At 37.0% G+C, this 23,455-nt stretch overlaps 1 protein-coding gene across 3 annotated transcripts in view; it reads left to right on the forward strand.

Annotated features, from left to right (window-relative positions):
* LOC109048159 (neural cell adhesion molecule L1-like) overlaps positions 1 to 23,385 on the forward strand; it is a 55,439-nt gene extending 32,054 nt beyond the window's left edge. The window contains exons 3-30 of one of the 3 annotated variants that reach the window (XM_042751118.1): positions 3,623 to 3,877; positions 5,409 to 5,423; positions 6,598 to 6,700; positions 7,956 to 8,149; positions 9,833 to 9,955; positions 10,052 to 10,222; positions 11,697 to 11,811; positions 11,893 to 12,077; positions 12,365 to 12,496; positions 13,238 to 13,381; positions 13,617 to 13,728; positions 14,017 to 14,177; positions 14,501 to 14,660; positions 14,762 to 14,886; positions 15,104 to 15,205; positions 15,852 to 16,049; positions 16,271 to 16,341; positions 17,200 to 17,425; positions 17,597 to 17,712; positions 17,789 to 18,005; positions 18,091 to 18,213; positions 18,840 to 19,010; positions 19,259 to 19,372; positions 19,549 to 19,698; positions 20,087 to 20,218; positions 20,309 to 20,381; positions 20,482 to 20,493; positions 20,629 to 23,385. In XM_042751118.1, the coding sequence (XP_042607052.1) occupies positions 3,754 to 3,877; positions 5,409 to 5,423; positions 6,598 to 6,700; positions 7,956 to 8,149; positions 9,833 to 9,955; positions 10,052 to 10,222; positions 11,697 to 11,811; positions 11,893 to 12,077; positions 12,365 to 12,496; positions 13,238 to 13,381; positions 13,617 to 13,728; positions 14,017 to 14,177; positions 14,501 to 14,660; positions 14,762 to 14,886; positions 15,104 to 15,205; positions 15,852 to 16,049; positions 16,271 to 16,341; positions 17,200 to 17,425; positions 17,597 to 17,712; positions 17,789 to 18,005; positions 18,091 to 18,213; positions 18,840 to 19,010; positions 19,259 to 19,372; positions 19,549 to 19,698; positions 20,087 to 20,218; positions 20,309 to 20,381; positions 20,482 to 20,493; positions 20,629 to 20,884 (3,825 nt within the window). In that variant the 5' untranslated portion in view covers positions 3,623 to 3,753 and the 3' untranslated portion in view covers positions 20,885 to 23,385. The remainder of the gene's footprint in view (positions 1 to 3,622; positions 3,878 to 5,408; positions 5,424 to 6,597; positions 6,701 to 7,955; positions 8,150 to 9,832; positions 9,956 to 10,051; positions 10,223 to 11,696; positions 11,812 to 11,892; positions 12,078 to 12,364; positions 12,497 to 13,237; positions 13,382 to 13,616; positions 13,729 to 14,016; positions 14,178 to 14,500; positions 14,661 to 14,761; positions 14,887 to 15,103; positions 15,206 to 15,851; positions 16,050 to 16,270; positions 16,342 to 17,199; positions 17,426 to 17,596; positions 17,713 to 17,788; positions 18,006 to 18,090; positions 18,214 to 18,839; positions 19,011 to 19,258; positions 19,373 to 19,548; positions 19,699 to 20,086; positions 20,219 to 20,308; positions 20,382 to 20,481; positions 20,494 to 20,628) is intronic. The other 2 variants (XM_042751119.1, XM_042751120.1) reach the window with 2 other exon arrangements.
* The last annotated feature ends 70 nt before the right edge of the window (positions 23,386 to 23,455 follow it).

Genomic DNA, 23,455 nt, shown 5'->3' on the forward strand with positions numbered 1-23,455 from the left:
TAATATTAATGAGTCTGGAGGACGAAAAGAGAGGAAAGGTGACTGATTGATTGGGCAGCTGTGTGATTTAATGGAGGAAGGGATTACTGTCTCTTGCTGTCATCTTCTATCACCGCTTCTGCTCCTCCTCCTTTTCTTCTCTCCTCTAATTCTTGCCTTCGCGATGAGATGTGCAGGCACAGCGCCGATTCGAGGTGACTGTGCTTAATGAGCCACGTAATCCAGGATTGAGGTGCTACACCAACATTATGTGTAGGATCTTCCATATGTGACCTGTAAGTAACATTATGTGGGCTCGAATGATGACTCAAATGTTCCAGTAGCTATAAAAATTTCCATTAAATATCACTTCTCCTCCTACAGTGTTTTTTTTTCTTGGTTGAAAGACCTGGGATTTTATATTTGGGATGCTGATGTGTTGGTGTCAGGCTTCTTCACAAAACCGGTCATAAGTCACACGGGTATATTTTTAGCAATAGCCAACAATACATTGTATGCGGCAAAATCATTTTTCTTTTATGCCAAAAATCATTAGGATAATAAGTAAAGATGTTCCATTAAGATATTTTGTAAATTTCCCACAGTAAATATATCAAAACTTTATTTTTTATTAGTAATATACATTGCTATGAACTTCATTTTGACAACTTTAAAGGTGATTTTCTCAATATTTAGATTTTTTGCACCTTCAGATTCCAGATTTTCAATATGTGACTATGGACCACAAAACCAGTCATAAGGGTCAATTTTTCAAAATAGAGATTTATACATCATCTGAAAGCTGAATAAATAAATGTTCCATTGATATATGGTTTGTTATGATAGGACAGAATTTGGCCGAGATACAACTATTTGAAAATCTGGAATCGGAGGGTGCAAAAAAATCAAAAGACTTAGAAAATTGCCTTTAAAGTTTTTAGAAATGCATATTACTAATAAAATTAAGTTTTAATATATTTACAGTAGGAAATTTACAAAATATCTTCATGGAACATGATCTTTACTAAATATCCTAATAATTTTTGTCATAAAAGAAAAATCAATAATTTTGAATGTATTATTAGCTATTGCTACAAATATACCCCAGCGACTTAAGACTGGTTTTGTGGTACAGGGTCATATATTTGGATATTTAATCGTGCATGCCTATTTCTACTATTTTTGCATTTAGATGAACTTTGCCATCATCTGGTCATCATCTAAAAACACTAGTAAATGTAATTTTTATCAAATATCAAAATCGATATCCATTTTTCATACTGTATATTATAATGTTATCATGCCTCAGTTCACTTGTAGCATTAAAAATGACTGATTTTAGTTTTTAGTGTTTTATTTTTAATGTATTAAGACAAAATTGTATGGAATTTTTAGTTGACCCATTTATCAAATATTAGTCAGAAAAAAAAAAAGTTTAAGGTGACTATACATTAATTATTAAATATTTAAAGTTTAGCTATGTATAGTTAATTTTTGAGGGTGGAATCTAGTGATCCATATAATTTCCCACTCAAATTTCACAACAGGTTCAAGCTGGTCATGAGAACTTTCCATGTTGACCTTACCGTTATTGTTGAAATACAAGTCATGTTTTTATCATCTGAAACAACATCTCTCAACAATAAAATTTTGACCTGGTGTGACTTTTTTTTCAGGTTAATACAGTAGCTTTAGTTTGAAAGTGACTTCTGAGTTTCATACATCACTACACTATTGATAATGGGTCAGTCTCAACAATAAAATTTTGACCTGGTGTGACTTTTTCATACATCACTACACTATTGATAATGGGTCTGGAGGCATCAGAGGTGCCAGGGAAGAGGGTGGAGACCTGTTCTCAGGGGCCTCAGGGGACTGTGATCCAACCCTATGGTGCTTGTCCACCGGCTACACCAAACCACCACAGGCCTACATGAAACAGCATGGAAATTCATGCTAGTTTGAGTCAGTCTTTTCAGCAGGGTTATCTCTGTGTGTGAAAGGGTGTGGGAGAGTGAAGGATTATGCTTTACTCCTCCTTCAACCTTTCCTTCCGCTCCAAGGTCACTCCGCTCCAGGGTTTGGCACCAGGAGGGTACAGCGGTGCCCAGCTAAAGATATGCATAGCTGTCAGACACGCTGCACCCAAGCCAACAAAAATATCCACCTCTCGCTCCTTATTTAATTTCATCACCATTCTCTGTCTGAAGTTTTTATCACATGTCCTCGGGGAGCTCCTTTTTGTACAGTAGTGTGATCAAGGCTTGTTAATGAAAAAAGACGGTTGTTTGATCCAGTGATAGTGCTGATAAATGGAGCCACACACTGTCATTTGGCAGGCCGAAAATACAGATGGAGAACTCCTCCTGCAGAGTATCTCAAAAGCCTGTGGCGTAAACGATAGATGCTCTAATAGATGCTTATCTTCTCTTTTAAAGATGCTTTAGACATCAAAGACCCAGACATTTTTTTATATTCATCTTCCACCGGCCTTCATTCATCATTATGTATTAATGACCCTGACCATTAAGGTCTGCTGAGGAAATGCATTGAGCAAATTGCTTTATGAGATGATTGTGGATCTGTGATTGCGATAAGAACAATTTGCCATGTGCTTGCACTTATGGTAGTCTTTATCTATAAAATTATGTCTGGTATTTATATCAATTGAATGTATTATATCTTGTTCTGTCCAGTCTTTTAGGAATAATGTCAAGGCACTTTAAATAGTGAAGGGCCTTGATATAAAGATTTAGTTGATGCATAATATTTTAATGTTATGACTGACTAACTTTTAAGCATACACATTTTATAAAGTATATAGAAAAACTTTTTAATAGAGTAAAAAGGTAAACTCTGATATTAATATCAGATACAATAATATTTATTATTATTGTATTAGTAGTAGTAGTGGTACAAACAAAAAAATAAATAATTTAAATATCATCATTATAGTATTAATGCTACTACTACTATTGCTACTAATAATAGTAAAATTATATATAATACATAGAATCGTATTAATGTAAGAACCCATATTAAATACTGATATTAATAGCATTATTAGTATTCTAAATATAATATTAGTATACATAATGCTATCTTAACCAACAACAAGTACCATGGTACAACCATGGTGGCTGGACTTTTTTTGAAGTACTGCAGATTACAGTGTACTGTAAATGACATTAATTTTATAATTATTGTGCACCATGGTATTGCTGTCTGATACCATCACTCTACCACGGTACCACCACATTATATTTTGTAATAATTAGTCATTAGATTTATATTTATGCATTTAGCAAATGCTTTTATCCAAAGCAACTTACATTGCATTAAGTTCAGTACATTTTAATCAATTAATGCATTCCCAGAGAATCGAATCTGTGGCCTTGGTCTTGCTAATGCCATGCTCTATGTTTTGCTCTTCTTTATGCTCACAATATATGCACCTCTGGTTTTTACTGTGCCCCCAACTCCACCCCTCTCTGTTCCTCTACCTCTCACTCTGTCCTTTGTCTCTTGTCTTTCTGGCTCCCTCTGTCCTGGGCCATGTGGAGGTCTGAATGTTTTTTCTCCACACACGTGGGTCTCCCCCTCCTGCCCCTCCCTCCCTTACTCTCTCTCTCATCTCTTGCAGTGAGAGTGCATCAGGAGGGTGTGGACCTGAGAGAAACATACAGGAAGAAGAAACAGTGAAGATTGCTCTTCTCTGACTGGAATAATCACAGATTTTCCTGCCCGTTGTATTTGTGCCTGTCAGCAGGTGCAATGCCTGCCACGTCACAACAGCAGGTGGGCAGCAGGGGGCGATGCGCTGCTCTCCTGCTCCCTCTCCTCCTGCTGTCCGTGGCTCCCAGGCCTGGGAATGCCACCATCAACATCCCATCCAAATGTGAGTACAGGATTTTTCATTGCATTCAATATGCATGTGCATGGTGAGTGTTTTTTTTTTTTTTTTTTTTTTTTTTTGCATTCATTTTTGCAGTATCATAATGTTTGCTATGGTATATAGTTATGGTTAAAGAGTTAAAAAGTGCAGAATGAGCTGTTTTAACAGAGTTGAATTGCTAAATTGATTATACTATTGATTCGAGTGCCTAGTACAGGACTGATTAGAAAGGACATTCAAGCATGCAGTGATTGAAACGCACCTGAGCAGGAGCTGTAAAAACAGCAGCTGCTACAAGCTTCCTAAAGCTATAAACAGCACTGGGTCTGTTGCTATTATTGTACATCTGCAATTTAAGATTGCAGCTATGTATCAGAGCATCTCTCTTTTCCTGCCCCTCAAAACACACACACACACACACACAAAGAAGAGGAGAAAAACTAGATGATGAAAACTGCAAAACAGAAATGCATCAGAATGAGATGTCAGTGAAGAGTTACACCTATATTAAAGGTCACGCTTTCTCTTGACTTTCAATTAGTGACCTTTAAACGGGAAATGTGGACATGGATGTGACCAATGAGATCGATAACACACCCACATTAAAATGTTCAGCCAGAAAACACAGCCTGACCGGGTCTGTCCCATATGCTGTCTGCTAATTCATCATTTAACACATTCAGCATGATTGTTTTCTTATTAAGTTATTGGGACTGCAGGACCCAAGCAGTCTTGCAAAAGGATGGTTGAATTCAAGGAAGGAAAAGCTAGATGGGGAGTTTATTTTAGCTCTGCTTTGCCAGCATCTTGTTATCCCTGGTGTTCCTCTTGTTGGCCAGCTGATCTATAGTCCAGGTGTCTGAGCTGGCATCATGTGTTTTCTTTGTTTCACCTCCAAACAGTGTAATCATACCATCACAAACATTTGTTTCATTAAGAAAAGGCTTAATACAATCTATGTGTGTGAAGGTCAGGTTTTGCCTTCACTGTTGGAGCTGTCCTCATGAGGATAGTAAAAACCTGAGCCAACTCATAAGGAAAACAGCCTAATAAACATTTAATAATGTCTTAAAGAATATCTAAAAATGCTAAATGGACTCTGTCAGGGGTAGGGTATAGAAAATATAAATATTTAAAAAAAAATCAAACAGAACACAGCTGAAGTCAATGGAAAGTTCACACCATGGCTGAAGAACAAATGTGTGTCTGTACTTGTAAGAGCCAAATTTCTGGAAAAGTCCTTGCACATCTAGTTAAACTTCTAATTCTCTTTAATGGTTCAGAAATGGGACAATTAGTTTCTAAATTAAAATCTAAAAATGCCAAAGGTGTCTGTAGAGGTTTGAGTTAGATGAAGGGTGTTGTAATTAGCTTAATTTAGTAATAATAGATGCATAGGTGCAGTTTATGCATATGTGTGATCATGCTTCTAAGTGTTCATGTGTGAAAAATACGCATGCATGTGCATGTTGTTGGTGTGCATTATTGCAATCTAAAAAGATTTCTTTTTCCCCCCTGCTGACTCAATGGACAGACAAAATAAGAGATTGTGAGTATTTCTGGCATGTATAATGTTTTTGCATGTACTAACTCTACTCCACTAAAATATCCTGGACTCATTCCAATAACGGAAGACAGCCTGCAGCAACAGCCAAAACTGATCAGCTGAGAAATTTGTTTGTTATATTCAGAAGTGTGGGAATGATTGTGCAGAATTCGAGGGTGCATTAAGGCATGGATCTTTTAAAATGAATAATTATCTTCATTTTAAAAGATCATTACCAAAAGATAATTACCATCCGGACGGACGGACAGAAAGATAGATAAATAGACATGATTTATATAGATAGATAGATAGATAGATAGATAGATAGATAGATAGATAGATAGATAGATAGATAGATAGATAGATAGATAGATAGATAGATAGATAGATAGATAGATAGGATGGATGGATGGATGGATGACAGATAGATGGCTGGACAGATAGACAGACAGACAGATAGATAGAATAAAAAAACTGCACAGTGAGGATCACTCTACCATTCCCAGACATCAGTGTTGTTATTTGTCTAGTATAAGCACTTGTTTATAGCCTCGGTGACTCTGTCCGTAGATTACATCACTAATGCTTTATGCTTTCGTTGTCTGCCTCTCTTATTCATTCTTCTAGTCTCAGTTTCTTCCTGCTCTCGATGCTTTCACAGGGCACTCATCCATAAAACAGCCGACACTTAGAGAACATCTGAGGCTCACCTAATCTCCATGTATTACATCTGCTTGCTTTACACTGCACTCATCATTTCCCTCTTTTCACTTGGGAGTTTCTAATGACATGCATGATATTCCATTTCCCGTATATATGCCGATTGGATCTAACTGAGTGTGTGCTTTGGTGAGAAGCAGGGGCACTTGCTTCTGAACAGAACTGAGGCTTAGTGGGAAACTTCACTGAAGTCAGTGGCGCAGCGGATCATTAAGCTGTTTTGAATATTGGTGTCATGTGATTACAGCAGGTCAGCGGAACGACTGCTTAACTACTGTGACTAATATGCCTTCCCTTTCCACATCTGAAGTGACTAACAAATGAGCTGAAGTTATTATAGCTCTGTGAAAATAGAAGTCTATTTCTTTTTTTAGGGTGTTGCTTTGCTAACTTCACAGCTTGCAGAAATGTAACTGGTTAATTGAATGTTTGCTGTGTGATTGTGTACTCTCCACAGTGAAAAGCCCCCCAGTGATTACCGCTCAGCCGGAGTCTGTAACCACCTTTTCAGCAGATGACATCACACTCACCTGTGAGGCAACTGGGAATCCCCCGCCCACGTTAGTATCCATAGCAACACTGTTACATAATTTGGTAACAGTTTCCTTGAGGCCTATACAGTATATAATGCTTTATATATTGCTGTGAATTTTGCATTTTATTCTTTTATAAATAATTGTAACCACTGTTGCAATACACTATTATACTAACCATTTCCTAGTTACACATTTAAACTTATCATGCATTATGTTAGTATATTATGTCTTTTAAAGAAACCATAAAATAAATAAAAAAAAAGTGTCTGTTAGCTGTCTGATAATGTCTGTTAGCTTTGAGGCCTATATGCTATTTAAGACTAGTAATGACACTTCAAAATAAAATGAAGAAATCAATATTTTGAGTATTAAATCAAAAATAAAACGGTAAATATATTAAAATAATTCAAGCATAAATAGACATTTCTAATTCTCTTTAAACATGATTTAAATAGATTTAAATGTCTGTTGATTTGTAAATGTATGTTTTTTCTATTTTATCCAAAAGAAAAAAGAACAGACCTACCTGAACATTTTCAAAATTACAATCAAGCTATTCCATTGGCTATATATATTTGAATATTAAAATATGTTGTAAATGTGGTTAGATTTATTAAAAAGAAAGAAAGAAAGAAAGAAAGAAAGAAAGAAAGAAAGAAAGAAAGACATTTTTAAGGTGTATTATAAGGTATTATGGATTGTATTTTAGTACATTATATATACTACCATTCAAAATTTCGGGGTCGATAAGAGAGTTTTTAATGTTTTTGAAAAAAGTCTCTAATGCACACCATAGCTGCATTTCTTTGATCAGAATACAGTAAAAACTGTAATATGGTGAAATATTTTTACAATTTAAAATAAATGTTTTTTGTTTAATTTTTTTATTGTAGTATATTTTAAAATGTATTTTATTCCTGTGATGGCAAAGCTGAATTTTTAGCATCATTACTTCAGTCTTCAGTGTCACATGATCCTTCAGAAATCATTCTAATATTATTTAATTTATTTGAAACAGAAAACTTTTGTAGCAATATTCATGTATTTAGTGTCACTTTTGACCAATTGAATGCATCCTTCCTGAACAGTAGTAGCTAATAATTCCTTTAAAAAAAATAAAATATAAAAAAAAAATAATTTACTTACACCAAACTGATGAACAGTTTTTAGATATATTTTATTATTAATAATAAAAAAATTATTTATTGCTATAGCAATTTAATTTAAGGATGATATTTTAAAATGACTGTTATTTATTTCTCATCTGCTTCATTGCTAGGTTCCGCTGGGTGAAAGATGGTGTGGAGTTTGACCCCTCTAAAGACCCTGAACTCTCCGTGTCCAGAGATTCTGGGACCTTCTCGTTGACAGCCAAAGATGGACCCATTCACCAATATCAGGGCAGATACAACTGCTACGCATCTAACGTTCTCGGCACGGCGGTGTCTAACGAGGCTCGCATTGTCACAGAGAGTAAGTCGCTCTCATCACTGCAATATTATAAAGCGACACACTTATGATTGCCTGTTTGATATCCTGTCGTTACCACATGCAGTGAGTTTTCTGTAGAGAAAATCTGCCATGCAGCAGATAACAGCCTAAAATCAAGCCCTCTGCCCCCTGTTGTGTCATATGCACAAAATGAACTTTTAGAGGAAAATTACAGCTCATTGTGTGTGCCAGTCACACTAGCAGTTCGAAGAATTCCAGAACGAATAAAAATCCCCAATTGCTTTCCAATTAGCTATCAAACAACACTTTGTATGGAAAAACAACAACAAAACAATTGTTTTGACTAGCTATCTAGCAATCTACCTGTCTCTTTTACGCTATCCCGACCTCTCTGCCAGTTTCCCTGACAACGGTTACCTCAGAAACCAGTGTGAGTCTTGTAAGTGTGTCAGCGGGGACGACCACTCGTGGGATTAATATGTGCAGGAAGTGAGCATACTCAGCATGAGCGGGGCTAACAATAGCCCACATATTATGAACTCCACTCACAGCTGGGGTTGGCCACATTAATATGTGCATCATCACACACCTATTTCATATCATGACAAGCCAAGGCATCTTCTGAATAATGTTGGACTAGTTATGTAGTTTTTAATTGCATTCTGGTGTTCATTTGTTTTGTCAGCTGTGCTGTGGATAATTACTTGCTAGCTAATTAACACACTCCGGTTTCTCACAAGATAAAATGTATCTAAAAAATTGTGTTGTAAACTGTGATTTTAAAACTTCTTCATACACAACTGAGATTGAAAGTTTAAGGTCAGCTAAAAGTTTATGTTCAGTTTTTTTTAAAATAAATCATTTTAGTCAGGTTACATTGAATTGATCAAAAGTGAAAATTTTAATGTTACAAAAGATTTCTTTTTTTTTAAATCAGTGCTGCAGTGTTGTTTTACTTTTTACTTTTATTTTATTTTCATTTTAATTTGTTTTTTAGTAATTTTATTGTGTTTTTGTAATTGTATTTGTTTTCTTTATTTGTGTGTGTGTGTGTGTGTGTGTGTATATATATATATACATATATAAATATTAGTATTTTTATTTATATATATATATATATATATACACACACTATACAATATTTTTTTTTTTTAGTTATTTTAGTACATAATATTAAATGAAAATGAGAATGCCTTGGCATCTAGCTAAAATAAAATAAACTTAAGTTTTTTATATTATTATTAAGTTCAAGTTTTATTAAATTTTTAATTTCAGTTAAAGTTAATTTTATTTCATGTAATGCAAGTTTTTATGATTTGAGTTTTAATGAACTACAGTAACCCTGTGATGCTGATCTTTTGAATTTTTAAGCCATAAAATAATCCTGAAAAACTAAATTTTATAAGGATTTCCACAAAAAAAATTTTAAGCAGCACAAATGTTTTCAATATTGATAATAATATGAAATGTTTCATGAACACCAAAGCAGCATATTCAAATGATTTCCAAAGTATCATGAGACACCGGGGTAATGGAAGATGAAAATTCAGCTTTGCCATCATAGTAATAAAATACATTTTTAAATATATTACGATTAGTTATTTTAACTACTGCATTTTTCATCGAATACATGCAGCCTTGCTGAGCATTAAAAAAACTTTTGAATTGTAGTGCAATTTTGATCAATTCTCTGTTCTCTTGCAGACACTCCCACTCTACAGAAGGAGAAGAAGGTGTCGAAGAAGGTGGAGGAAGGAGAGAGTGTGGTGCTTCCCTGTAATCCTCCTAACAGCACTGTGGCTCCAGTCATCCACTGGATGGACAAGAGTTAGTCTGTTTTTATCCTGATTTATCAATGTTAAACATGAACCATATCTCAGCAATATCTATATATATGCATCTATGTCTGTCTTTTTCTCTTAGAGCTGCGGCACATTCAGCAAAATGAGCGTGTGATTCAGGGTCGCGATGGAAACTTGTACTTCTCTCATGTGACTGAGGCAGACAGTCGAGACGACTACACCTGCAACACTCAGTTCCCCAGCGCACGCATCATCGTCCTCAAAGAGCCCATCAAACTCACTGTTGTCCCCTGTAAGCATCAAGACAGAGGATGCTGACTGTCCTTGACCAACCTTTGCTTGTCCTTAAAAACTTTTAGCCTGAACAGAGGGGAATGAGCAAGACATTGAGTTATATTTAAAATAACGCAGTGTCTTAAGATGCAGTCAATGGTGCAAAACACTGACAAACAGTGAGACTCAGTGAAACCAAAGATGTTTGTCTGGTGTATATATAATGTATATACACATAGACTAACAGAACAGATGGAGTGAAAGGAAAGTTCCTGTGTAGGCATGGGCAAAATATGGGATATTCACAATGAATTTAAAATTATTTTGCTGGTGATATAGATCATTTATGCATTTTGAATTTGCCATATCTTCATATCATAAAGAGCGTAATTTATTTCCAAATCCATCTGTTTTTGCAGTCATAAAAAATAGTTACTTTTGTTTCATTCAGTGGTTAATTTGCATATCTATCTATCTATCTATCTATCTATCTATCTATCTATCTATCTATCTATCGTTCTATCGTTCTATCTATCGTTCTGTCTGTCCATCTGGCCATTCATCATGATCCATCCGTCCATTGTTTCTTTTGTTCTGTCTGTCCATTCATTCATTGTTTCTTTTATCCTGTCTGTCCATCCATCCATTCATCATGATCCATCCATCTTTTTTTGTTCCATCCATCCATCCATCCATCCATCCATCCATCCATCCATCCACCCAGCCATAGTTTCTTTTGTTCTGTCTGTCCATTCTTTAATTGTTTCATCCTTTCTGTGTATCCATCCATGATAGATCCATCCATCCATATTTTCTTTGTTCTGTCTGTCCATCCATCCATTCATCATGATCCATCTATCCTTGTTTTGTTTTTTTGTCTGTCCATCCATCCATTGTTTCTTTTGTTCTTTCTGTCCATTCATTTATTGTTTCGTTTATCCTGTCTGTCTATCCATCAATGATGGATCCATCTACCAGTCTTTTCTTTTGTTCTGTTTGTCCATCCATCCATCCATCCATTGTTTCTTTTGTCTGTCTGTCCATCCATCCATTGTTTCTTTTGTTGTTTGTCAGTCCACCCATCCATCCATCCATCCATCGTTTCTTTTGTTCTTTTTGTCCATCCATCCATCCTTCCATTGTTTCTTTTGTCTGTCTGTCTATCCATCGATGATGGATCCATCTATCAGTTTTTCTTTTGTTCTGTTTGTCCATCCATCCATCCATCCATCCATTGTTTCTATTGTCTCTCTGTGTATCCATCCATCTATCCATCATTTCTTTTGTTCTATCCCTCTGTCTGTCCATCCATTTATCATTCTTTTGTTTTTCATTCTGTCTAATGTCATCAAAAGGCTGAAAAATGTTGAGATATTAATCTGTTTTGCCCAGTCTTAGTCCAGTGTGAACACCCATTCACTGCAGCTGTAATTGTTTACCATGCCCTCTCTCCTCGTTTCTCTCAATTATTCCATCTTTGTCTGTATCTGTAGCTAACTCAGTGGTGCGTAACAGAAGACCACAAATGATGCGACCCACTGGTCCCAGCAGCTCCTACCTGGTGCTCAGCGGCCAAAACCTGGACCTGGAGTGTATTGCTCAGGGCCTGTAAGTCAAACCTGCTCTGACTGTGTGTCTTTTACTTCCTAAAAAAATGCAGTGTTTACATCCTTTTCTCTTACTCACTAGCCCCTCTCCCAAGATCCAGTGGATCAGGAAAGATGGAGTCCTGTCTGAGTCCCGCACATCCAAAGATAGTTATGATCGAGTTCTGCGCTTTAAAAATATCTCAGTGTCTGACAGCGGCGAGTACCAGTGTACCGCCACAAATCTGCAAGGCATAATCACTCACACCTACAGCGTCACTGTAGAAGGTACTGTATGCTTCACACTGCCAGATCACATCCTCTCCAGATTTAGATTTAGATGTGAGGTGTGAACTTGCAAGCATCTATGGGAGGATGACTTAAAAAAACAAAACAAAAAAGAAAAACATCAAATTAAACTGAACAATCTCAGGCAAATTTTACAACCTGAACTTATTACTGTATTATTGCTTAGTTAAAGCTTATTGGCTACTTCTCTTCCCTTTCAGAAGGTTGTATATAACTGTTGGCTAAAACTTTTTGTAATTAGTTGTTTGTGTTTTGTTGTGGTCTAGCTGCCCCATTTTGGACTAAAGAACCAAAGAGCCAGCTATATTCCCCGGGAGAGACTGTCAAACTGGAATGTAAGGCTGATGGCATTCCCAGCCCTGAGGTCACCTGGAGCATCAATGGCAATCTTCTTACTGGTAATTGATTCAGTCAAGACACCTTCCATTAAGTAATGCAGGGTTTCCCTAACTTATTGGTTTTTTTTTAAGTATAGATTTATTAAATTTTTTTTTTCATGGTTTTCATGTGTGGGTTTTGTGAGGTAATTGAATGGGGTTTTACCATGTGAATGTGTACCTCAATTATTGAAATATTAACTTAAAATCACAGGAGATACTTCAAAATAAATATTTTGGGTCAAAGGGGTTGAGCTCAGAAAAATGATTTGGAATCACCGGTTTAAAGGTATAGTTCAGCCAATTAGTCAACCTCATGTTGTTCTAAACTTGTTGAACACGAAAGAAGATATTTTGAAGAAAATGGGTAACCAAACATTTGCTGGTAGCCATTGACGTCCATAGTAGGGAAAACATACTATGGAACTCAATGTCTACTGGCAAATGCTTGGTTACCAACATTCTTCTTTGTCATTCAACAGAATAAACAATTCACACATGGAACAACATGTTTTTTTTTTTTTGTTTTTTTAAACTATATAAACTCTCATGTTGTTCTATGTATTACTTTTTTCTTCTGTTGAACGATTTAGTTTTTCTGTTGAATTGTAGGAATAACATGAGAGTGAGTAAATGATGACAAAATTCACATTTTTGGTTGACCTATCCCTTTAATGTATATTTTGTTTGCATATGTAGAAAAATCTTTGAGACAATGGTATATGACCATTTATTGACATACTGAGGTGTCTTTTTGCGTAGATATTGACCCAGACCCCAGACGCAGCGTGAAACATGGCGTCCTCACTCTGAAGAACGTGGAACTCAGTGACACTGCAGTGTATCAGTGCAAAGCAGTCAATAAGCACAGCTCTATACTCATCAATGCCTATGTCTATGTTATAGGTAAGGGGATTTTCCAAAACAGCTCTTAAAAAGCTTTTTTTGTTGTTGTGCTGGCTAAGACAACATACAGTACAGAATATTGTAAATGTATGGGTAAACTACCCTAGCAACTGCATAGCAACATGTTAACAACAACTCAAAACACCTTAGCAACTGTCATAGCTATTTGCTTTTGAGAACTGTAGAAACGAAATACATTTTCTAGTTTCTAATATTTTATATTTGGTTTTTCTAGAACTCCCTCCCCAGATTCTGACAGAAGATGGTGTGATGTACTCTGTGGCAGAGGGACAGATGATTGAGCTGGCTTGTGAGACCTTTGGCTCTCCTCGGCCTAATGTCACATGGTGAGACAGACTCGATCCTGTGGGGTGTCCCTTCCTCACATGCCAGGACTGCTCCAGCCAGCTGTCCTGATTATTGTTGGGGGGAAGCTGCTTTGTGGGGAGTCCATTAGGGGAAATGGGCAAAATCACACACAATAGTCAACATATATATATATATATATATTAGGGGAAATGGGCAAATAATATATATATATATATATAACATATATATATATATATATATATTGGTGTTCTTGAAATTTTGCATCCATTTAAAAAGGCTAAAATGAATATTTTGTGTGTTAACAGGGAGGGTGAGACATGGGGCGCTCTTGTGGCCAACCCAAGGATGAGCCAGTTACTCGATGGATCTCTGCAGATCAGTAACGCCTCCCTCAATGACAGTGGCCAGTACACCTGCACTGTCAGCAACAGCAGAATCACCATCACCGCTGAGCTGGACGTACTCAGTGAGTCCCACATGCTTGAATATTCATGACTTCATACATTCTTGATTTCATTTCATGCTGTAAGGATCATTGCTTTTGTTGATTAATATTATAAAAAATATTATTAAATATTAATACTATGTGTATAGAGTTTTTTTATTATAAAAAGAAGAACTGGTTAAAAATATAAAATTAATTTAGAATATATATTCTGAAAGTCTCCTATTATCTTACATAATTTAGTTTCTAGTGGATGTTTTTTAAATAATAAAAATTGTGTGAAACAACATAAAAAAATAACTTTCACTTAAAATTAAGCTATTTTATTTTTTATTTTTTTACAGATAAGACAGTCATTGTGAAACCTCCACTGGCTCTGCGAATCCAGCGGGGGAAGCCCGCTACCCTCACCTGTGAGTACCAGGTGGACTCCAGGCAGGACGCCCCTCAAGTCCAGTGGAGGAAAAACCTACAGAAGCTCACAGAGTCCTCTGATTCAGACAAGTATGCTTTTATACCTTTATTTCCCTCAGAATGCTTCAAAAAGGCTTAGTTTAAGCTGTAGAACATGATCTCATGAACATTATTAATCATAAATGTCTTAGGTACATGATAGACGAATCTACCCTCATAATACCTGATGTCAAGGAAGAGGATGAAGGGACTTACACCTGTGAAGTCATTACCACTCTGGATATAGCTGAAGCGAGTGGCTCCATCACTGTCGTTGGTAAGTAACTTTATAATATGGCAATTTCTAAACCCTTTTCTGTGTCTGCATCTATATTACTGTATGTGTATTGAATGTTGTATGATAATGTGACCTACAAAAGGACAAAAGGACATGTTTTGCTGTAGGGCAGATTAAAGAAATAGTGAAAACCATAGATGCCTTGTTTTTATTAGCATCTTACCCCCTGAGCTGTTTGTCACCCCTCATTCACCAGACCGACCAGACCCTCCGACCCAAATACAGATGACCGAACCTAAAGACCGCAGTGTCACTCTCAGCTGGACACCAGGAGATGATCATAACAGCCCTGTGCTAGGTACCGTATGTTTTTCCTGTTTAGGCAATAGTTTAAGTGTACGCAGTCAGTATTTGATGCATGTCAATCTTTTGTACTACTTATTGATCTTTTCCCCTATATATGTCAAATGTTGTATGAATTTATAGTTGAACAAATTGTGATATTACAAGCCACTCCCCCTCCCTGTACACTCTCTCTCAAAAAAAAAAGAAACATTTTGGACACTAAAATATCTACTATAAAATAGATTTACTATAAAATGTACTATAAAGTACCAGTAATTTACCATTTCAGTAATTTAAAAACACGTTCATGATTCTCTGATGTTGGTAACTAGTCACGTATGACAAATAAAATATTTTTTGTGTTGTTTAAAAATATATATTTTTTTGTATTTCATCTTGACTAACAATTTATAAAAACAAATAATTTTAGTTTTTAATGCTTAACTTCAATTTTTTTATTTTATTATTTTTTTGATCATCATTATTAGCTTTTGTTTGCTTTCTCTAAAATAAATGCCTTTTTTCATATTTCATATGTAATGCAGTTGCATTCATACATTTTTAAGTGTGTTTGAACCACTTTTGGGGGGCCAGTCTTTGATAAAATCAGTGACATTTCCTCCTGTTTTGTGTGTATATGTATGTGTTTATATATCTAGAATATTTGATTGAGTTTGAGGAGACTGAATATGAAAGAAAAGAATGGGAGGAGCTAAGCCGCGTGTCAGGCAACAGTCAGCGAACCACCCTTTCCCTGAAGCCCTTCCTTTCCTACCGTTTCCGAGTCATCGCCATCAATGACATCGGCAAGAGTGACCCGAGCATGTACACGGACGTCATTTCCACACCAGCTGCTCGTAAGTAACACAGAAGAGTGTGCATGTGGGTGTTTACATAGCCTTAAAACAGAAAAGACTTGTACCGCCACATTGTGATGCATTTGTTTTGTCCCTTGAATCATTGCATGACACTTTGGATTTGTGTTTGTGTCTTCTCTCGGCATGTGGCTGATATGAAGTGACAGTTTTATTGCCATGTTAGAACATCTTGGCACTAAATTATGATTTGTCCTCTACAGCTCCAGACAGTAACCCTGAAGGAGTGCGCAGTGATTCCATCGATCCAGGCACCCTTTTAATCACATGGAAGGTGCGTTGCGCAATTCAGCTTTTAAAGAGACCAAAAATTATTCTGTCATCATGTATTCATCCTCATGTCGTTCCAAACCTGTATGATTTTTTTCCCCCATGGAACCCAAAATAGACTTTTAAGCTCCAAAATAGTCAAAAAAGTTTCAAAAGGAGCCCATATGACTTCTATCATATTTCAAGCAGTGTCGGAATGTATCTAACTAAAAAATAAGTGATGCTTCTAACTATATTTTTGGTAACATTAGTGGTGGTGAAGAATGTCTGATTCATTTTAGTGAATCAGTTCATCTTCAACTGTCCTCTCTCTCATATGCAGTGTTTCAATTCCATTTCAGTCCTCTCTCTGTCTCTCATACATTGTTAGTGTTGGAAAGTCTGTTTTTTTAAGTCAATTAATTCATCCTAAAAAGTCCTTTCTTTCTCTCTTATGTAGTGTTAGTACGTAGTGTTAAAGTCTGACTTATTCTAGTGAATCAGTTCTTAATTGGACCTCTCTCTCTCTCTCTCTCTTTCTCTCTCTCTCTTTCATATGTAGTATTAGAACATTCATATTCATTCTCTTGAATTGGATCATTTTAAATGGTCCTCTCTCTCATATATAGTGATAGAAAGTCAGATTTGTTCTAATGAATCGGTTTATCCTAAACTGTCATCTTTCTTTCATATGTAGCATTAGAAAAGTCATCTCACTAATATTTAGTGATGGAATGTCTGATTCATTTTTCAAACAGTTCAGTTTGAAAACTAGGGCCAAACATGACCCTCTACTATGAAAGGCACTATTGTCAATGTTTTCAAATTCTAATTGTTCACAGAAAATATAGTGTGACTCAAAACTGAATCTGTGTTCTTGCAGGAAATGGACAGACGTAGTTTCAACGGCCCAGGTTTTGAATATAAAGTGATGTGGAGGAAAGTTTTGGGCAGTGGACCGTCCTGGCACATCAAATCCATCAAGTCTCCACCCTTAATCATTACAGATGTGGGCAACTTCTCTGCCTTTGAGATTAAAGTGCAGGCTGTTAATGAGATGGGAGAAGGCCCGGAGCCCAAATCCACCATTGGATACTCTGGAGAGGACTGTGAGTTTGTAATGTTCCATATTTTTGCTGCTCTTATGAGCCCTTTTCCTGACATCTTCCTGTAAGGTTATGCATCTCAATTCACCCCAATTAAACAATGAGTTTAGTTAAACGTTAATCCTGATGCAGACATTTTAAAGGGTACCAGAATGTGCTTTTTCTTCCTGTTAGACCCGCTTGAGGCCCCTTTGAATGTTGGAGTGGATCTGATCAGCAGCACTGCCATTAAAGTGGTGTGGGCACCCATAAAAAGAGAAACTGTGAGAGGTCGTCTGCAGGGTTACAAGGTAATGTACTGTGCTGTACGAAGATAAACTGAAAAATGTGATCTCTTTGACAGTTTATATATTATCCATCCTATAGATTTCTCTAATGTACTACGGCCCAGAAAGCAGACGGGAGCATGTTAGGGAGGGGAAACCAAGCAACATCTCGTTTGTGATGACGGACAGTAATGAGGAGATGAAGGTTCTGGGAGATCTGCTGCCCTACTCCCATTACGCACTGTCTGTGAGTGTCATCAACAATAAAGGAGAAGGTCCCCAGTCTGACCCCCTCACTTTCCACACTCCAGAAGGAGGTAGGAACGAAAGACTGAGATACAAATAGTAAAAACAGATGAACGAATGTGAGGGATTCAAATCCTGTCATCCATTTTTTCCCAGTACCTGGTCCTCCATCATCTTTACTGCTGGATAGCCCATCGGAGACGGAAATGATACTGCATTGGACTCCGCCCTCCCAGCCGAATGGTATCCTGAAAGGATACATATTACGGTATCAACAAGGTGCGTTGACTGACAGCCTGATTCATTTTCATCAGGCGTATTAGAAGCAGTGAACATTAAAGGGATAGTTCACACAAACTTGAAAAGTCTGTCATTAATTACTCACCCTCATGTCATTCCAAACCTGTAAGACCTTCGTTCATCATCAGAACACAACTTATATCTTTGATGAAATCAGAGAGCTTTCTGACCCTGCATAGGCAGCAACATAACCACCACGTCCAAGGCCCAGAAAGGTAGTAAGGACATCGTTAAAATAGTCCATGTGACATCAGTGGTTCAACCACAATTTTATGAAGCTACGAGAATACCTTTTGTGCGCAAAGAAAAAAATAGCTAACTTTTTCAACAATTTCTTCTTTTCCGTGTCAGTCGTGGTACTCTCGTGAATGTGCAATGAAAACTTACATGGAAGAGAAAAAATTATTGAATAAAGTCGTTTTTTTCTTTGCAAAGGGTGAACGAAGGATGTACTGGTGTGGATTTTTTTTTGGGTGAACTATCCCTTTAAGCATCGGAAAACCATTCAAAACACTATAGCAGCTGCATAGTGCTTGGTGGTTAACATTTTAAAACAACTATTTTTAAAACCACTAAACTATAGTTAAAATAAAATTTCTCTGCAGTTGATAAGGAAGACAATCCCATGCAAGTGGAAAAGAATATTGACCACGGCGTGTCTCACGTCAGCTTAAAGCTGGATCCTCACAGCCGTTACCGCTTCTACCTGCGAGGCTACACTTCTCTGGGAGAAGGACTGCCAATCATCAGGGAGGGAGCTACAACACTGGATGGAGGTCTAACATTTTACTGATCTCTAAATTATATCTTGACATATGTAGGGGGTTGGGGGTTACATGATATATGAAATGTTTTCATAAGTGTTTCAAACACTATGCCCTAATCAGACGTGATGCGCGACAAGTAATTTGTGTGTCCACACTGAAAATACGAGGAAATGTGACAATCACAGCCAGTTTGAATTATATTTGGACAAATGAGTTGGTCTAAGTCTCACTTGGTTTTTGTGTGTCTGTGTGAACAGTTCCGCCCTCCAACATTAGTTTATCGACTGGAGAGACATCAGTCAACCTGACCTGGGTTTCGAAAGAAAGACAGAGGAACGTGGGATTCTTTATTCATTACCTGAAAAAGGATGGTACGTGCCGTATGGACAGGACATGATTGAACACAAGCTTGCTTACTGAATAACAAAATAGGAAGGAGCAGCTTTATCACCTCTTATGTTAGTTAGTGCCTCTAGTCTTTCAGTGACTGAGAGAGAACAAAATGAGTGTCTTTTGATTTGTATTGTATTGTCTTTTTTCTGTCCAGGCAAAGGCACATGGAAGCACTCTGAAAGAGTAAACAGCTCTCAGTCCTTTTACACACTGCGGGGGCTCCAGTCTGGATCCGAGTACCGCCTGAAGATTGACTTCAAAAACAAAACTTTATGGGAGGATGAGATCCAGACAGCAGGAGCAAGTAATCACAAAACAGCTCTCTTAATGCTTTTTATAATAAATTGCACCAGTGTCCTATTTACATGCAGTCCACAGAAGAAATTTCTGGAAGAAGTCTCTTAGACTCGCCAATGCTGAATTTAATTGATCAAAAACACTGTAAAACAGTAATATAGAGAAACATTATTACATTTTTTTTCTTCTATTTATAAATAGAAGAAAAAGAGATTCTTTAATGAATAGTAATTTTAAAAGAACAACATTTGAATAGAATATAAATGTCTTTACTGTCACTTTTGATCAATTAACTTTTTGAGGAGAGTAAATAATGACAGCATCTCCAAATTTTTCCCTTCAATATCATACAAAGTGTTGTGAAATTCATACATCATTTCCTCCCTCTACTTCAGAATTCATGGAGGTGCGTAAAGGGTTTGTGACTGAGAGCTGGTTCATTGGACTCATCAGCGCCCTTGTGTTGTTGCTGCTGGTACTGCTTATTCTGTGTTTCATAAAACGAAGCAAAGGTGGAAAATACTCAGGTAAAAGAAGCACAAACATCATTCTAATCTGTTGTCACGTTACAGTACAAACAAATGTGCAAATATCCCTGAATTTTATTCTTCTTACAGTCAAAGAAAAAGAAGAAGGCCAGATAGATTCTGAAGCTCGGCCAATGAATAATGAGGGTTTTGGAGAATACAGGTGTGGTGAAGTTTGTCAGACAGATTATTGCATAAATTTCCTTTCCCTATTTCTTATGCTCTTCCTTTCTCTCTGAAATGCTCTTCCTAATGACTTGCAGATCACTGGAGAGGTATGCTTTGCAGTTGCCTTGTGTTCCTTTGCATGCATGGATTTCTCAATACTTTCTCTTGCATGCATGGAGTGGCATTTTTGACATCTCATTTGGTGTACTTTTGTAGATTTATTTGTATTTTTCTTTCCGTAGTGACAACGAGGAGAAGCGGACGGCCAGTCAGCCATCTCTGTGCGAGGATAGTAAGCTATGTAACGACGACGCTCTAGACGACTATGCCAACAGCAACAGCGTGCAGACCGAGGTCATCATGGACGAGTCGCTGGCCAGTCAGAGCAGCGGAGTCCGAGATGTTCCTGACCCCGGGACTCAGGAAAGTTCCCCTCTAAATCCTGCCACAGCCATCTCCCACCACGGCCTGCCCAACTCCGCAGCTCTCCTTGACTAGCCGGGGCAACACCGAGACCAAACGTGGATTCACATATTGGCTCAAGACTGACCAAATAATCCAAAACCCACAATAATGAGACCTACACACACAACAGATGCCAAGAAAACCATCCAGATGCACTGCTGGACATAATTGGACCAACACATTCGACTGACATATAACAAATAGACTGCCATGCTCGTTGTTTACAGATATTACCGCTCATTTTATGATATAAAATAGGCTATAGCCGTTTACAGTTGTACAAATGTGACAAGAAGAGACTAATCCAGTGACAAATAAAGTAGACGTCGAGCTTCTATGGCGAACGCCAATTCAAATCCGAGTCGGATTCACCTGTTAGTCAATAAAAAGCATTGCGGAAGGAGGGTGTGAGGGAGAAGTGAGAAGCTGAGGGCCTTAAAATCATGACTAAGTGCGTTGTGCAAGCATATATACAGTGTGAGCTGGTTATACTGGTTGCAAAATTTAATCAACTTATTGTGTTTTGTGCGTCTCTGCCATTTGTTGCTTTTTTTAATCTTCAAAGACTTCCCTGAACCATTTTTATAATTATTTTTTATTATTCTTTTTTACACAAGAATCAGTTTGTGTCGTGTTTTAAAGGTGCTGTAAGCGATATTAGCCATTGTGGAACATCTCAGTTTTAGACAGTTTTAGGCACGCACCATAAAAAGATTAGCGCGGTTAGCATTTTCATCTAATTTCTAAATGCATCTTATTGACATTGCGAAATATGTTTCATTTTTAACTCAAAATTATCAATGTCATAACTATTTCTTCCAGTAAATTTCTTAGAATCTACTACAATGTCACATTCAGATCTGCCACCATCTAATCAACAACAGATTCCATTCCATAAAATTAGCTTACAGTACCTTTAAGTCATCTGTATGTTGATATATCGTAATATTGTATTGTATACATATCAATAGAAGATACATATCGACAATGACATCCCCTCAGTTATGATTACAGATTTCCATAGTGTAAAAACATGAGATGCAATGGTTCTACGACGCTAGATCATTTATAGCAAGCTGTACATACAAGCATCTATCAATTTAGCCAAATACAGTATTATAATCTCTTTCATCTCCATTGGATCCTGTGCCTGCCTTCGACAACATACTCACCACCATTTCTCATGTTTATTCCTCCCTCTGTATGTGTCTGTGTTCTTAATTCTTGTTTTATATCAGTTCTCTCTTGCAGTCCTGTTGGTGTAAAGCCATAAGAATACACACGTAAGGTGCGTAGATTTGAGGTCGTATTGAGTTAGATAGGGCTGTGAGAGAGTACGTCACACACACAGTTTAGGTTTGTTACTTAAATGCAATCATGTATTTGCTTGTCTTATTACATAGAATGTATGCTTTATTTGGGTGGGAATTGTTCCATACCAGTATACCAAATAGCATTTGTTCCCTTTTTCGCTTTTTGGTTCATTTGATTTGACTTTTGATAAACAAATATAGCAGAATATAGCACTGCGAGAATCTATGGCACATCTGGTATTTCTCAAGAGAGGGGCACAGGGGAAAAAAACTAAAAAAATCTCTTAATTTCCAGATGAATGTAAATACAGCCCAAAAGATTGTTTGTTATGACGTTGAAAACTGTCTTGTTGATTATGTTTTAGGTTTTTAAATTTGAGTTTTGTAACTTTTTTTTACTTTAGAGTAACTTGTTAGTCGTGATTTGAGTGTGGTAGACAAGTAGTGCATAGTTTTAAATTAAGAAAAAAGTCCTTTGATAAATAAATGTTGCAGGTTATGAAAAAAAAAGAGACAGAAAAAAGCTAATTGAAACACGATTGCGCTTATAGTTTCCCGAGTGCTAAAGAATGGCAGTATTGTGCGTATCTGATTAGAATCTATTGCTGCAGAGGCAGCGTGAAGGGAAGGATGCAGTCATCTTATTTGCGCCACTGCACACACACGCACACACACAAACACTTCCAGGGAGCAATAGAAACAAGCTGACTCAGATCTTTTGAGACCACTGTCTTGCGGCGGGCTTTTTGCAGTGATTCCCAGCCCACTGGGATTGTCCGATCTGTGTTAGCCTCCCTCACAAAAGCTGTACGGACACACTCAGGACAAAAGTCTCTTAGAGATCTATTTTCTTACATGAGGGGGAAGTGATGCAAATTCTATTCAACTCAATATTCAACTGAACTGCTGCTAGACGACTTGTGTATTTTGTCAGTGTCTTGACTGTGTACTGAGCTTGGAGGTGAATCGACTCTCGGATATCCACTATACTGCCCTCTGCTACTGCAACTAAAACTGGGAGGGAGGGCACCGTTTAAAGCTTGACTAGCGGACGAACGTTGCTGTTTCTGTTGTTGTCAAATGTACGCATTCAAGCTCATAATGCATCTTAAACTGTAGGCTTAATGCATAAATAAGCTTGACATAATAGTCTCTTATTCCTCTTGTATGTTCTGTTTGTTACTGCATATGATGTGAAAAATAAATGAAGGACGAGATGAATGAGGTTGTGGGACTGTATTGGTCACATTCCCCTGTGGTGTTGTGGACTGAAGGGGAAGTGAGGGTGGGG

This window comes from Cyprinus carpio, chromosome B23 (assembly GCF_018340385.1).
Source record: "Cyprinus carpio isolate SPL01 chromosome B23, ASM1834038v1, whole genome shotgun sequence".
NCBI lineage: Eukaryota > Metazoa > Chordata > Actinopteri > Cypriniformes > Cyprinidae > Cyprinus > Cyprinus carpio.